The sequence below is a fragment of the Haliotis cracherodii genome, unplaced genomic scaffold, assembly GCF_022045235.1.
Source record: "Haliotis cracherodii isolate W230 unplaced genomic scaffold, xgHalCrac1.p SCAF_4, whole genome shotgun sequence".
Classification (NCBI taxonomy): domain Eukaryota; kingdom Metazoa; phylum Mollusca; class Gastropoda; order Lepetellida; family Haliotidae; genus Haliotis; species Haliotis cracherodii.
The window spans coordinates 22,684,276-22,700,805 of record NW_027266297.1 but is presented as its reverse complement, the minus strand read 5'-3'; the positions used below and the strand labels follow the sequence as shown (position 1 = coordinate 22,700,805).

The 16,530-nt window shown below is 40.2% G+C and overlaps 1 protein-coding gene across 1 annotated transcript; it reads right to left on the bottom strand.

The window, feature by feature from the left end:
- Nucleotides 1-9,385: 9,385 nt before the first annotated feature.
- Nucleotides 9,386-13,755, bottom strand: LOC139479871 (cytochrome P450 2B9-like). Its single transcript, XM_071262773.1, has 7 exons — nucleotides 13,624-13,755; nucleotides 12,507-13,096; nucleotides 12,046-12,258; nucleotides 11,720-11,834; nucleotides 11,302-11,567; nucleotides 10,892-11,019; nucleotides 9,386-10,658 (listed from the first exon to the last, which is right to left on the bottom strand). The coding sequence occupies exons 2-7, from the start codon at nucleotides 13,050-13,052 to the stop codon at nucleotides 10,448-10,450; spliced, it is 1,479 nt and encodes a 492-aa protein (XP_071118874.1). The 5' UTR covers nucleotides 13,053-13,096; nucleotides 13,624-13,755; the 3' UTR covers nucleotides 9,386-10,447.
- Between the last annotated feature and the right edge of the window lie 2,775 nt (nucleotides 13,756-16,530).

The window sequence follows — 16,530 nt, the reverse complement described above, 5'->3', positions numbered from 1 at the left end:
TGAGGTGGGGGGAAAGGTCTGAGGGATGCTACAACTCTGAAGTCTTCACAGTGAACTGCGGCGACCAAGACGAATGTGCCACTGGTGTCCCCGTGTGTATGGAATGTGTACACATTGTCCAGTGTGTTGACCTCAGCCTGACACATCGCTCACTTGATTTAGTTTGGTTTGTTGTTAAACGCCGCACCCAGCAATATTCCGGCTATATGACGGCGGTCTGTAAATAATCGAGTCTGGACCAGACAATCCAGTGATTAATAACATGTACATCGATCCACGCAATTGGGATCGATGACATGCATCAACCAAGCGAGCAGCGAGCCTGACCACCTTCACCCATCTTCACGGGTCTCGCTCACTGGAGATTATCCTTCTCAATGAATGTCCCAATGTTACTCTAGTCACGCATTAAGGATACTTCACAGTAACATAGAGAGGTCGACATAGTCTTGTTTATACAGTCAGCTGACTGTGAGGTGTAAAGTAAAACTGTCAGCTGACTATGAGTTATAAAGTAAAACTTCCACTAAATGGCCGTGTTTCACATTGTGAATCTCACCAACGTCACCAACACCCATTCAAAATGCAGTTCCCCTCTCCCGTTTCAATATTTTCGATGCCACGTAGAGAACCCATGCTTGAACATGCACCCCGCTCCTCAACATCTTCAAGTCAGGAAACGCTGCCTCGTCGAACCAACAAAGAACGTTACACTACAGCCTTCATGCATTACCCAGATAGTCCAGGCCTGTGTTCTTGGCAGCAAACTCGTGTACTCTCCCATTGTCACTCAACAGATTGGGAGGTAAGTTTTTATTTACCCTATATTATTCTGTCAAATACAAACCTGAATTATACAGGAATACAAAGCATTTTTTCACACAAATTCAAATGAATACAACATGTTTATTCACCCGAACATACATTCCATTAAGATAAACCATTTATATGAAAAAACCCTCTCTGACATATACACACACAATTTGAAATAAGAATATATGGTTCAATCCATCGATAAACTTGATTAATTCAAAAGTCTGTTAACCATGATTGATGACTTTATCCGTATCCACTGTTGTTGGTCATTTTACCTTAACAATGACCATACATTTGGCCGACCTCTTGCATAGAAGAATACTATGGAATTCGTTAATTTCGTCCTTCAGGTATGTAATCAATATCAGCGACGTCAGATGAAAGTGAAAGTAAATGTTTCGTTTATTGAAAATGTAACATGTATGATTCGGTCACAATAAAAAACAAGATGACTGCTTTGAAACAAATCATATCCTACTTGGAGTAGGCTGTGTTTGCAGTTACAGTTTGATGAAATGAAATACGCAATTGAAGATATACAAGAAAACATTGATGCAGAGCATCAAAGTTCCCCGCCATATATGATGCCTCTTAAACGCATAATTATGATGTTACTGAAAGGCATGATGGAGCATAATTATATTAACCACAATTAACACAACGCTGGGCAATACAGTTGATACATTTGCATAGGGTAGGTCTATTTAAAAATAGTTTTTTGTTTAACGCCGCACTCAGCAGTATTCCAGCCATATGACGGCGGTCTGTAAATAATCCAGTCTGGACCAGATCATCCAGTTATTGACACAGAGAGCATCGAACTACGCAATTGGAATATGATGTTATGCATCGACCAAATCGGCGAGCCTGACTACCCAATTGATGAATACTAACTGACAGAACCACATCACTTCACCGTTGGTGCACGATGACGTCACAGGAAACGACCGATTGCCAGGTGTGGAGGGGAATCCCCGCGAGAAAATAGGTCACACTATCCTGACCAGATTTGTTGTGCGTGAGCAATGAACCCTATACAGTTAGTGCAGTATACCATAGGGGTTGTAGTATTCATGTTAGAAATAACCAAATAGTTTAATGCTATGTAGAAATACAAACTAACACTGACATGTTTTATTCAATACAATTGGAGTGAATCTGTAGAATTAAGATATTATCACATATTTAAACCATGTATTCTATCAGCATCACCAGCTATCACATATGCGAGACACTGTGTATACAAGCAGGGAGAGGGTCTACCTAATTGATAACGGGTGGGCTGAATATAAGCGTCATTTGGCGGCAGTCAGTTGACATTATGTGGGCAGGATTTAGGTCACACCTGAGTAAACACTGCGTGTGGGAAGAGGGTCTACCTATTGAAAACGGCTGCGCGCTCTATTTAAGCATCAGTTTGCAACAAACAGTTGACCCCATCTCGGCTTGGAAACTCGCCCCGTGCAGACGTGTCCTTCCTAGCTCGCAACCCATGCTCTACCATGAGAGACATCGCTCTATCGCTACCTAGGGAGTTAGTTGCCATCCTGGAGCCCTTGCTGGCTTACAGGGTTGGGGACTACTCCCTCAGGACTTCGTACAAGTCCAACTCATCCACCCTCTCCATCTCCTTTGACCTAGGCCAAAGGAAAAGGCCTCTGGTCAAGGCTCCGGCCAAGACCAACCCTAAGGAGAAGAAGACGCCGGCCCCTACCCCTGCTGCACCACGCCCGGTACAGAAGGCCAGGCCGCCTACAGTGAAGAAGGCTCCACCAGTCGCCCCCATGGAGATCAAGGAGAGCCTTCCCACCACCCCTCCGCCCCCGACAGCTACACTGGAACTCGATCCTTTCGAATCCAGAGGAGAGGAGCCCTTTCGCACGCCGGAAGGGACTGGCCACGGGAGGAAAAAGAGAAAGAGGAAAAGTATCTTCTCCCCTGACTCTTCCCCCCTCCCATCAGTGACAAAGTATGTAGGGTATGAATCTGAGCTAGACCTGAATGGTATTGACATACCAATACCTCTCTCTCAAGTATCCAAATTTGAACAACAAAACCACATTTCTGTCAATGTATTTGGCTACGAGGAGAAAGACGGTGTGTTACCTCTCCATATCAGTAGGCAACCATTTGGTAGAACTGTTGACCTATTGCTCCTAACTGAAGGAGAAAAGAGACATTATTGTCTCATTCGAAATTTCCGCCGTCTTATGGCAGATAGAACCAAACATGATGGAAAAACATTCTATTGTAGACGCTGTCTGCATGGTTTTATCCGGCAGGATTTGTGAGATGATCATGCCTTCTATTGTTCAGATCATAATGCCCAGAAAATCAGATTACCTGGTGAACACAACAAATAGATTAGATTTTTATCTGTCCAGAAATAGCTAAAAGCCCCTTATGTTATTTATGCAGATTTTGAGGCAATCACCAGGAAAGTTGAACAAACTGAAAATAACACATCAAACACGACTGTTTATCAGAAACATGAGCCTTCCGGGTTCTGTTACAAAGTGGTCTGTTCAAAACCTACTGGTACAAAACCTGCAGTGACCTATAGAGGCCCTTTAGTCATTTCGCATTTTATTGAATGCTTGTTGGATGAAGCACATCTCATCTATGAAAAGCTTAAAGTTCCTGAAACTTTAAAAATGACTGAAACTGATGAGTTGGCATTTCAAATGGCAGATACATGTCATATTTGTCAGAAACCCTTTGATGAAGAGTCTGTCAAGGTTCTTGACCATGACCATTTAGAAGAGGGGTATAACTATCGAGGGGCTGCCCATCGAAAATGTAATCTGCAATTTCAGTTTAGAAAGGTGAAAGGTAAACATAGTTTTCCAAGGGAAGAATTCTTTATCCCTGTGATATTTCACAACCTCCGTGGTTATGATAGTCATCTGATCATGAAACAGTCAGACAAGTCTGTAAAACAGAAGCTGAGTTGTTTGGCAAACAACATGGAGAAATACATTTCATTTTCCATCGGCCATTTGAGGTTCATTGATTCATGTCAGTTTCTTCAATCCTCTCTGGGAAAACTTGTTGAAAATCTAAAGAAAAAAGTCCCTTCCAAATTTATCTATTTAAGGCATGAATTTGCAGCTCCAACTCAGGTAGAGCTATTATTGAGAGAGGGAGTATATCCTTATGATTTCATGGACGATGAAGCAAAATTTGAAATGAAAGAACTTCCCGAAAAAGAGGATTTTTACAATAGCTTATCAGATAGTTCCATCTCTGATGAAGATTATGACCATGCACAAAATGTGTGGTCTACATTCCACATTGAGGACATGGGGCAGTATCATGACTTGTACATGCTAACTGACGTTTTACTTTTGGCTGATGTGTTTGAAAACTTTATAAGAACAGCTTTAGAAAACTACCAATTAGATCCAGGACACTATTACACGCTACCTGGGTTTGGATGGGATGCAATGTTGAAAATTGGAAATGTAGAGCTAGAGCGGCTGACAGATGTGGAAATGCTTCTCATGATAGAGTCAGGACTCAGGGGTGGTATCAGCATGATATCCAAAAAGTATTCTGAATCAAACCTACCAGGTCAGAAACATTACCAAACTGATGAACCGAATAGACACCTTATTTACCTCGACGTGAATACTCTTTATGGGTGGCTTATGTGCCTAGCCCTCCCTGAGCGAGATTTCCAGTAGGTAGATAACTTTGAGCATTTAGATATAAGGAGTATTCCAGCTGACGCAGATATTTTATCAAACGTAACTATGGAGAGAAAGCCCAGCTCTGTTTTACTGACACTGACTCGCTGTGTTATGAAATAGAAACCCATGACCTGACTGCTGACATACAAGACAATATTGATCTGTTTGACACCAGCAATTATAAATCTAACCATCCCCTATATTCCAAAACTAATGAAAACGTTCTGGGAAAATTTAAAGATGAACTTGCTGGGGTGAAAATGTTGGAGTTTGTAGGCCTAAGACCTAAAATGTACTCAATGTTTGCTTTGGAAAAGGAAGTGGAAGTGAAGGATGCAAAAGAAGTAGAAAAATCAAATGAAATACAACACGCAAGAGCCAAGGGTATTTCTGAAACTGTCCGTGATAGACAACTTCGACATGCTTTGTACAAACAGTGTCTCTTTAAAGAGAAGCAATTTCGGCACCAGGGGAAACAAATTCAAAGTCGAGATCATCAACTGTACACAGCTTCTATCAATAAAATCAGCCTCTCCCCTTTTGATGATAAGAGATATGTCCTCAATGATCGAATCCACACACTGGCCCATGGTCATTATAAAATTGATTCTTAAGAAAAAACATTTCATATCTACCCTTTGTGTATGATGTATTATGACTCAGCAGTGTTAGATTTACCCAGCAATGTTATATTGTAAATACCGATTTTATATTGTTTGAATATTCATGCTACATTATTAATGGTTCAATGTCAATCTTTATTGATTATGTTTATTCTTATAGACACTTACATATGTCGATTGTACAGATGTGTTGAATGAAAATGATATATATTGTGTTAATTGTATAATTATATGTTGTTATGAATACTTATTGTTGAATAAATATGTTAAATATATCCATTGCGTTTGTGATTGTTTTATGAAACTTCAACTCAAATAGTTATATTTACAAGACAGTACACAATTGATAATAGTGTGATTGATGTGAATAGACCAACATGGTAACAGAGTAATGTAACAGACTGATTCACATACATACAGGGGCGGTTGGGTAGCCTACGTTAAACCGTTTGCTCGTCACGCCGAAGACCCGGGTTCAATTTCCGACATACAATGTAATGTGTGAAGCCCATTTCTGGTGTCTTCCGCCGTGATACTGCTGGAATATTGCTAAAAGCGACGTAAAACCATACTCACTCACTCACATACATACACTTTTTGTTTAAACTACAGGTAAAATTCAAATAAAATGCTGAAAGGTTGCAAAAACACCAAAAAAAAGAACAAAGAACTAGTATATTCTACATACATATTTTTATTACATAAATACAATACATATAACAATATGATATGTAGAGTCACATAATTACAGAATAGTGTTTTAATGTACAATAGTTCAATTATTATTAAATATCCTCATCCTCATAATCATTATCTTCTTCATCATCAGATTGGTTGACCAGTTCTAAATCTTCGGCCAGTGACATGTCCACTTAAGAGAGGATGTCTTTAACCACTGGTTTCATCCATCGAGTGATTTTATGATCCATTTCATTGCGATCCATGTCAGGGTCTAACTGTTTCATATTCTCTAGAATAAGTTTGAAGAGAGGCCCTTTTCCAAAGTAGCCTATATATCTAATGGCTGTCACAAGTTTTTCAAGAAAAGTAGTTTTCCAGAACTTCTTCAATTTCTTTTCAATCCATCTCTCACTCTTCCCTTCATCTTCATACTTTTCTTTCTTCTTCCAGATTTCTTCCCTGCACGTTTTTAGTGCTTGTTCCCACATGTATTCTAAGCCTTTCATCTCCCACTCTTTATCAGCTTCACTGAATTTAGAGGTCATTGTAGGCTGTACTACATCACTCTCATCAGCTGTCTGAAATTTAAGTCGTTTCCTTAGGGGTCCCCCTCCATTCTCAGGGCACCACGATCTGACATGACGCTGAAGGTCATGATTATTTTCAAACACAATAATACCACATTCGTCACAGGAAGGCACAGTTGTATCACTAGTGTCGTCTCTGATTCACTGTCCACTGGAGTGGCTACTTCTGAGATGTGATCTCTTCTGGTGTCTGGCTTCAAATGATACTGATTGACAGCCTGTTCCTCTTTTATAGGCTGTGGGGTGTTGACTGTTTCAAGTACATTAGGTTGTAGTCTTCCTGATTCCAAGGTAGTAGGACGCAAGTCGATTGTCAGATTGCCATAGGGTTTTTCAACAGCTTCTTTATACACAGACATAAACCAGCCGGTATTGTTGGTATAGATGCGCCTGACAAACAAGTTGACTTGATGTCTGTCCACAGGGGAATTAAACAGTGTCACGTAATGAGAATTCAAAGCAATGTAACGCGACTCCTTACCTCTGGGAAACAGATTTTGTAACAGTAAGAAAATAATGACATTTTTATGGTGGAGAGGTTCGGGTGAACAGTTGGGAGATGCGTTTATCATCTTTAGCTTCTGACATGAGGTCATCCAGTACAATCATGTTGTTATTCCGTGCATCCAGATAGTTATCCTCGTGCAGGTTGTAAGGAATCCCCTTCACAAACGTCACATAGGGTAACTGTCCACTGATTATCTGATACAGAGGCTGCCACTCCATATAACACCAGATAATGTTATTGGGTACAGGTTGGATGCGATTCTGTAGTAAAATGATGTACACAAACATAGTCTTGCCACTTCCACTTGGACCCACCACAGTATTGGATGGAATGGTAATGTAAAGTAGAAATGTTCTTTTAGTGCTTGAGGAGGTGGAGGAGGAGGAGACGTGGGAGGAGGAGGTAAGGTTCCCGGTGGAGGAGGTGGGGGAGGTGAAGGGGGTGAGGGTCCCTGAGGGGGAGGAGGAGGAGGAGGAGGATATGAATGCATCTGTCTCCTATGTCTATGCATATTATCATTTCTAGAGAACTGTCTCCCACAATCATGATCAGGACACGATGTGGACTCCATGACGATAGAAATGCAACTGACACTGGAACAAGAGGAAGACCCTTATATACTCTGAAGATCAGTTTCTGGGATCCAACTGTTAAACTTTTTGGGATAACCCATCCATTTCACAAACACCTCTCTTACGCCAGCTCGCTTCCTTTTCTTCAAAACCTTCTCCACTCTCCACACTGTGTCTGCGGGCTTTTCTACTCTCTGTAGTCCATTTGCATAGAAACTACCTTGAACTAGATCATCAGCCATATCTTTCAACAGATATAGATAGGCATACCATCACGATAGAACCTTCTTCTGATAATAAAGATTTCCTCAGTCCATTTTTTCTTGATAGTCTCTTTGAAATGTATGTCTAGAATGAGAGAGTCTCACTTGAACGCCCACATTAAATTTAAAGGGTTTCTTCATTGACTTCTGTTTGATTTCAGCTTTCGATTTGACTGACTTTATCAAAGTGTCAATGTATTGTTCCTTCCATACTAAAGCTTCATTAGTTAGATTAATATCTGAGGGGGGATCTTTCATTCAATGATCTGTGAGGTCTGTGGTTATAATCCCGGACGAGATCTTGCAAAATGTTCAGGTAATGGTACGTTTGTTTGTAGGTGAAATATCTGTACATCGTGGTCTTGAGGGTCCGTATCATTCTCTCGGCATAAGAAGCCTTGGTTTCATTCTGTGTGACATAGTAAGTGATGCCCTTGTTTCTTAAATAAGACCTCATTTTCTTATTATCAAATTCTCGCCCTTTATCTGATCGTATAATTTGTGGCAGGGTAACGCGGGAAAATATCTTCTTCAAGGCCTTAATGACCGCATCCGGTGTTTTATTTTTAAGGGCTCGACCCACAGAAAACGTGTAAATACATTTATAGCTATGAGTAAGTATTTCACACCGTCATTGTCCGAGGCTATATCAGATACATCAGCCAAGTCAATATCCCATCGAGCATTGAGGCCTGAAGCCACCGCTCTGTTCCGCTTGAACTTGTATCTTAAAGGTCGCTGAAGCGAATAGGCATCTTGGGATGTCAACCACTTCTTTATGTGATGCAAACTAATATTAAATGTCCCCTCCTTTTTCACAATGTGATACAACTTAGCAGGGCCAGAAAAGGAGGCTGGGTGTTTGGGATTCAAATAAATACTAGACAAATATGCTTTCCATCCGTCAGCAGGAATGGTTACACGTGAAATGAAGCCTACACGATGTAAATAGAGCATATATTTTATCCACTACATAGCCTATCAAAAACTACAGAGACGGGCCTGGGTTACCTTCAATAACAAACGTGCTTGTGTGTTTATGTTAACCCGTGGATACAGCTGACTGCCTTCATTGTATACCGTCTGGCGACGTGACCTAGTTCATCACTGTTTACAGTAACAAAACAATTCTCCTTTACCTATGCAACTAATGTAAACATAAAAGAACTGACAACATTGCTTCCTCACTATTTCAAAGGAATTTCATACATACTATTCTACAGATTTTGATACTTATTAGTCCATGTTCAACTGTGTAACCGTTGATCTGTCTATAGCGCGGGGATTCCCCTTTACACCTGGCAATCTCATTCGGTCGTTTTCTGTGACGTCATCGTGCACCACCGGTGAAGTGATGTGGTTCTGTCAGTTAGTATTCATCACCCAATCCTGTTCGTCGCCTCTTACGGCAAGCATAGATTGCTGAAGACCTAGCCATACTAGATAAGGTGTTTTTGTCACAACCACAGATGCACATACTCAAAATATTATCACGTAGTTGGAGAACATTTCAATACCGGGACTAATCAATAACGGAAATTTCTATACCGGGAAGAATAATAAAAAGCGATAAAATAATTTTTCATTTGAAGTGTTATAATTGTAAAATAGTCATTACAGAATTAATGATTTAACTTGCAGTTATGAATATCTAGAATATTTGAAGAAAATAGAACTATACATGTATGCAGTTTTATGATTATAAACGTTATGCTTTGACATGCAGTTATACCAGCCTCGGAGTTTCCCCGCTTTTATCAACTCGTGTTGGACCGCCTCCGTGGCCTAGTGGTAGAGCGTCCGCCCGGAGAGCGGAAGGTCCAGGGTTCGATCCCGGGCCGCGTCATACAAAAAGACGTTAAAAGATTGTACTTGTTGTTACCCTGTCTGGCGCTCGGCATGAAGGGGCTAAAACAAGGACTGGTCGGCTCGGAGTCAGTATACTGTGTCTGAGTGGGGTATTCATGTTAAACTGCGGCATGGTATCTCAGTGAGCTAGCACTATAAATCGGCATCAGTCCGGACTAGTACAAGCAGCCACACACACACATACACGTGCATGCACGTCGCTATATAAGTGCAATAATCTTGGACGCGACGTTAAACCCAATTTCACCTCACCTCACCTCAACTCGTGTTGATATATTTGATGTCAAAAGACACTGTGGAGAGATTCCCTATATAGTCTCCAAACAATAATATCACAACATAATAATAATTGCATATTAAAAATTACAAATTAGAGAAAATAGACTTTGTTGTAGATAGTTCTCAAAAAAAGGATTGTTTCGATCCATCTTTTAAAAACGAGATACTGAGATACAACTGATACTGACTAAACACACCGGATTTGAATATTATCCATTTTTGGAAATTAGTCTAAGTTAAAAATAAACTATAAATAAAAGGTCATATGCATATTGTTAGCTGTAATCATTGCAATCAGTTACTATGTAGCTATAGGTCTGTACAAACTGTACAAACAAAGTAAAAGATGATAACCACAAAACATACTTGATTTAAATAACATCCATTGTTGGAACTTAGTCCAAGTTAAAAATAAACTTTTTAAAAGTTTAAATATGCATATTGAGAGCTATAATCACTGCAATCAGTTCATATGCAGATACTGGTACACAACTACTCTGCTGAACATGAAGGACAATTGGCGCATACACGATGGTAAACTGCGTGTATTGTGGCTCTCATTGCCTAGGTTTGCACTGTAACTTGTAAGAAGGTGGCTGTAAGAGAAATTTAATCTCGTATGTGCGGGGATCGGGTGAAGGGAAAGGTTCCGATGGATCACGAGTCAGGTCGAAGTTTTGTAGTATGGACGTCAGTCCAAGGAATATCCTCACTCGGGCCAGCTTCTCGCCAATACAAGACCGCTTTCCGATGCCAAACGTCAACAGTCTGCAATCAAAAGAAAATCTTGTAATTATGTACAATAAATTAAATACCTGTCATATATGATATACGGGAAACTAGTCTGTAAGGATCCGCCCCTATTATCCTCCTTGGTATGTCTGGTGAACATTTAAGTTCTGTCTATGTCTGAGCCTTAATTTTACTGAAATACTGTTCACTACTGTGAAATCAACAATACAACCTGATTCATAACTACGTTAAGTGCTATGCATGTTTACCTCTGACGTTTTTCATCCTCCGGTGGCAGCAGTTTACCATGTTCATCCAAGAATCTGGTTGGATCAAATGTGAAGGGATCCTCCCAAAATGATTCGTCATGGTGTACTCGCCATACGTTGTAAATTACCTTCATAAAGACAGATTTAAATTAATTTTGTTTACAATACAATATGTCCTAATGACAAAGAATATAATTGTACAACAGTACTCTAGATTAATCCTATTATGCTTAGCAATTTTATGTTTATTTGTTTTACAAGCGAAGAACAGTAGCAAAACGGTTATTATTGCAAGGTGTAATGACTTTGTAGGGCGTCTTAGATAACCAGTCGATAACAAGCAAGGGGAAAATAATTTTGTTATGAAGGAAACTACAGAAATGTGGCCTTTCTTTATTACAGAAACGTACCATTGTGCCCTTTGGGATGCTGTAACCATTATAGGTGCAGTCTTGCGTAGTGTTCCTTGGACCAGGCGTACCAACAGGGGTGAAGTAGCGGTATAATTCTAGTTCCACTGCCCTGGTGTAGGGCATTTTGTTCCGGTCCTCCAAACCCGGAAGTCGGTCCTTCCCAACCACCCTCTGGATCTCTTCCTGGATCTTCTTCTGGACCTCAGGGAAGTTTACCATTGCCATTAGGGCAGTATAGATGGTTGGTTTTGTTGTGGTGACACCTATCCACAGAAAAGAAAATGGTAGTTGAATTAAAAAATCTGGCACCTGTGTACTGCTTCAGTAACAGAAAAACATACAAAGTTCTTTCGGTATAAACATAGATATAATTTTAGAAAGTCATCTATACATCATATTATTTGTAAAGTATTACCTGCAATCAGGGAATCTATCAGAACTCCTTTTATATTTTCCTTTGATATATTTCCCTCCTCATGCTCTTTCAGAAGCAATGTGTAGAGACAGTCGGGCATCGTACCCTTGGATTCCTAAAAATAACAGCAGTGTGAAATCCATAACAGCAGTGTGAAATCACCAAAAGCGCTGCATATTTTGCCTGTTATATTACAGTATTCGATGTACATCTGTATTTACATGTGTTCTCAGTGTAGTTACAGTATTAGTTGTACTACAGATTCATTCAAACATCTTTTACTTGAAATTAATTATGAATTTCTGGTAATGGTTTGTGTGCATTACCTTTGATATTTTGTCAACAGTCTCAGTAAAATAGTGGTAACCGTCCTTCATAGTTTGACAAGCCCGTCTTAGGTTCGGCATCAACTTTGTGCTAAACGGGACATTGTCCATGAGAATCTGGTTCTTGAAGTTAAAGAGATAGTCAAAGTCAGCGCCAACATTCTGACAAATTTCCAGTGTCTGATGGCCAGGTTCAAATCTTTTTCCACAAACCTGAAATTACATAAACGTGTTGTGAGTGACATGAGTGAATGCTACAGTCATACATATAACAATATGTTGCACAACTGATCAAAGCTCATGTGTCAGTTCAGTCAGTTAGTTCACATCCAACTGTCCATCATTTTGCCAGTTTACATACCATGACATATAATCAGGGCATCCACATTATTCAGGTACCTAAACACTAATAATTACACTGTTTCCTAGTTACTGTTGTTCAGAATATGTCAACAACTTACCAATATCAAGATCACGTTGCTGACATACTGATTCAGGTCCTCCCACGGGTCAAACGAGACGCCATTTCGTTCTCTGCACCTGTTAATCATCTCTTGTATTTCTACTTGAGCATGATGCTCAACATTTTCCAATGCAGTTCCATATTGTTTTATTCCTCGAAAGGTTAGTTTTCTCAAGTACTGCTGCCTGTCACTGGCCGTCTGGAAAATCATATCATGCGGAAGCAAATACTTGCTAAAATATGTGCTAACTCTTCCACTGAAGATATGAGTATATTCAGGAGAATAAAGGAGGTCCCTTATGGTTTGGAATTTGTCCAGAACGATTGCCGGCGTCATTAGCAAATGGACGGTGAATATACCATCGTATTGCGAACCCACGTGAGTGAGATCTTGTACCATTGTCGCTTCCTTCAGTTCGAAGAAATTACCCAGTATTGGCAGTGGTTTCGGACCCGGGGGCATCTTACTATACTTCCTTTTCGATTGATATATGTAGGCGAGAAACAGCACAACAGCTGTCCCAAGTATCAACTCCGTCAACATCTTGCTTACAGCGTCAGTGAATGTACACAGATTCTTGTGTATGCCTAAAACAGAAAAAAGGAAATATATCTATGACGGACAAATGTAAGTTTCAGAAAACATGACAACCGGAATTGATATATTTCCACCGTAATAGCATATAACTTTCTTGTGGAGGTGGTTAGAGGCATGCATATTCCTTTTGTAAAATCGCACGCGTATTTTCTCAAAGATGGCAACCGTGACATGGGTACATTTGTTAGCGGGAGAATAAATCTCTTATACAACACCAAGAAGCAAAATGCCCCACGTTGTGAAAGTCACGCGTGACACAGCACAAGTTAACCTCAGTTCAATCGAACAACTGTTTCTATCAATTTTCAATTTGTTTTAATTCTTTTACAATTGCAGATTGAAACATGTCGGTAAGATCATTCTTTGTGGCAGTATACTTCCTTGCCTCCTGCTCGTGATATAAAACCTAACGCTGGACGCATAAATCACACATACCCTCGTGATAATGCTACAACTGATCACGATTTGGGTCAGAGGAGTAAAACGTATACATATACAATAAAATACAAACACTTACATATGTCTTTGTTCGTGATAATCAACAAGCATTCACTTCTTTAAGTTTAGTTTGTTCCGTTGTTTGTCCCTGTTCCTGTGAAGGTGGACTCACAGATTGTGCTTCGTTGATTGTCCCCATGTGTGCAGAGTGTAAATGTATACCCTATTTATTTATCACAGAGCTGGGAGGACAATGACCCACTGACGTGAAAGTGCAGTTTTGTTTAAAACGAGGCTGTTATCTTAGCATATGTTAGAGTGTTTGTGTGAGTGATACATGGCAATATTTCAGCCATATCGTGACTTGCATTTAAATTTTAAAATATCATTTGTGATCAAACTTTGACAAATGTCACATTATATAAAGGGCGATGGATCTCCAACAATTACAGTTAGGCCATGGTACCATACTGGGGACCATTATACTAATGGACAGGTGGCACACACAAACACAAGCCAATTGTTTACTTGAAAAAAACACACGGGAACATATGGTACAAGTGAAAATAGTGAATGGCATCATTTTGGTGAATTGTGACTTTTCAATGAAGCGTAAAACGTCTTCTTGACATAACACCCAGAATTAAGTGAAAGGTCATATTTTTTTTATATCGGATGAAATAGGACTTGGAGATACCGTACATAGACCTATACGTAACTTGCTATTTGATCACAGTATTTTCTGTTTTCTGTCATCTACGTTTATCTTATAGCTTTAAGTATATTTTAAGTGGACATTCTTGCATGCAGACACATGAATGTTTGTCTCCTGAAAATATGTCGAAAACAAGCACAGTCAGCTAGGCTTGACTAGGCTGTCAGCAGCGATAGGTCGGTTAGATTAGTGTCACCGTGTTGACCCACATTTTAACTGAATTTTATTACACTCAGGCTGCAAACTGCAGCATAAGAGGTACAGTATGTAAATAATATTATATGCACATTGTATATACAGTAAAAACGGCGATGTTGCATTTGGGTTTGTCAAATAAAAAAAGAGAAAGAAAGAAAGGAAAGATGAGATACAAGTTAAACAGTAAAGATTGTAAGATACTAACATGAATTTACCCAGTTACTTTCTGAAGTGAGGCATAAAAATCTTATAAATGATAGAGAGTTTCATTATTGTTCCAACTTCAATATTGGTCAGTCTCATTATATATACTGAACCGCAAAAGAAACGTCACCATGGATAGATATATGAGAAACCTTATTTGTCCAAACAGTGTAAACATACTTTGAGACATATTAAAAAGACGAAACTTGGAAAAACTGATCATCAAGGTTGAAATAAAGTGTCAAATGTTCTTAAAGTGAAACACAACACTAGTCTCTGAGAAAATGGCATCACAAGTTAGTATCTCGTGTGTCCGCCATGTGCATTGATGACTGCCGTGCAACGTCGATACATGGATTGGATGAGGCGGTTGATGAAGGCCATAGGCACTTAAGCCCACACTCTGAGGAACGCCTGACGCAGTTCAGCTGCAGTTGTCGGCCTTGGTCGGATGTCATTCAGCCATCTTTGAATCTCGCCCCACAGGTGCTCAATGGGATTTAATTTGGGAGTGAGGGCAGGCCACTGCATGGTTCTGATGCCATTCTGCTGGAGGAAGTCTCTGGTTGCTCTCGCAGTGTGGACACATGCTGAAACTCGTGGTTGCGGCGACGTGCAAAATGAGGTATGGCGTGTGGTCTCAAGATCAATGTACCGAGCTGCTGTGACACCATTGCCTCTCCCTGGACCGATGTTCTGTCGAGTATGGACCAGACAATCCAGAGATTGACATCATGAGCATCAATCCACGCAATTGGGGATACGATGACATGCATCAGCAAAGTCAGCAAGCCTGACCACCCGATCCCGTTAGTCGCCCTTTACAACAAGCATAGTCGCCTTTTACGGCAAGCATTGGTTGCTGAAGACCTATTCTACCCCGGATCTGTGTCAGCAGAGATAGGGTTTATCTTATCTTTTATTGTCATGTATTAGTACAATTAGCTGTTATTAATAAAGCTGTGAACCTATTACCACGTTTTTATCATTACTTTCTACTTTGTAATTACACTCCTGAACATTGGAGCACAGATCCGTGACAATTACTACTGTTCCTGATACCCAAATACATCAGCCAATTGTTATTCGTTTCCCACACACAAACTTCTTCCATGACTATGTGAATAACTTGATTTTGATTGGAAATCAATAAAGTCACAACACAAAATTGGACATAATCAATTTTGATTGATTACGCAACTAATTTTATCACCACGTTACTGCGCTAATATACAACCAACAACACTATCCTGCTACTTCCGTCTGACCACAAATATCGCTGATGTCAGCACAACACACGTGATGGATTTGGTATATTTTTTGTGAATAATTTTCAAAATTTGTGAGGTACAGTGTAAGTCACCTGGTACAGTGTAAGTCACCGGGTAGAGTAAGTCATCTGGTACAGTGTATGTCACCGGGTAGAGTAAGTCACCTGGTACAGTGTAAGTCACCTGGTACTCGCATGGTCAGCAGTTCACGAACAAGTGTTGCCATTATAAACTTACACCCATGAATGCAGATTGTCATTTGCTTCGATTTTGTGAGAACTGATCTTTAGGCGAGTTTGAGGCTGCAGATCTGGGCCGTTATAAGTTTAATCATGGAAGTATTTTCTACTGATGGGGTTTCTTTACGCTTTGTTCTTTGGGATGCAATCGAACATGCTCTTTCTTCGACGATTCCCCTGTGCAGAGTTGCGTCCCTTGGGCACGCCAGGAACCTATGAGTGTGGGTTCGAATCCCGGTTCGCCCCGATTACGTTTCTAGGTTTGTCAGCACCTAGCCATGCTCGTGGGTTTCACCGAAGTGGTAAACGTCTGAGACCTGCATCACTTCGGGCTTTCCTCCCACATTAAGCTGACACGC

Excerpts from the sequence above, each read along its gene's own strand:
- LOC139479871 (XM_071262773.1), bottom strand. The coding sequence starts at position 13,052 with ATGTTGACGGAGTTGATACTTGGGACAGCTGTTGTGCTGTTTCTCGCC. Across the intron at positions 12,259-12,506 it reads GCAACGTGATCTTGATATTG|GTTTGTGGAAAAAGATTTGA; the intron begins GTAAGTTGTTGA and ends ATGTAATTTCAG. Across the intron at positions 11,568-11,719 it reads GATAGATTCCCTGATTGCAG|GTGTCACCACAACAAAACCA; the intron begins GTAATACTTTAC and ends TTCTGTGGATAG.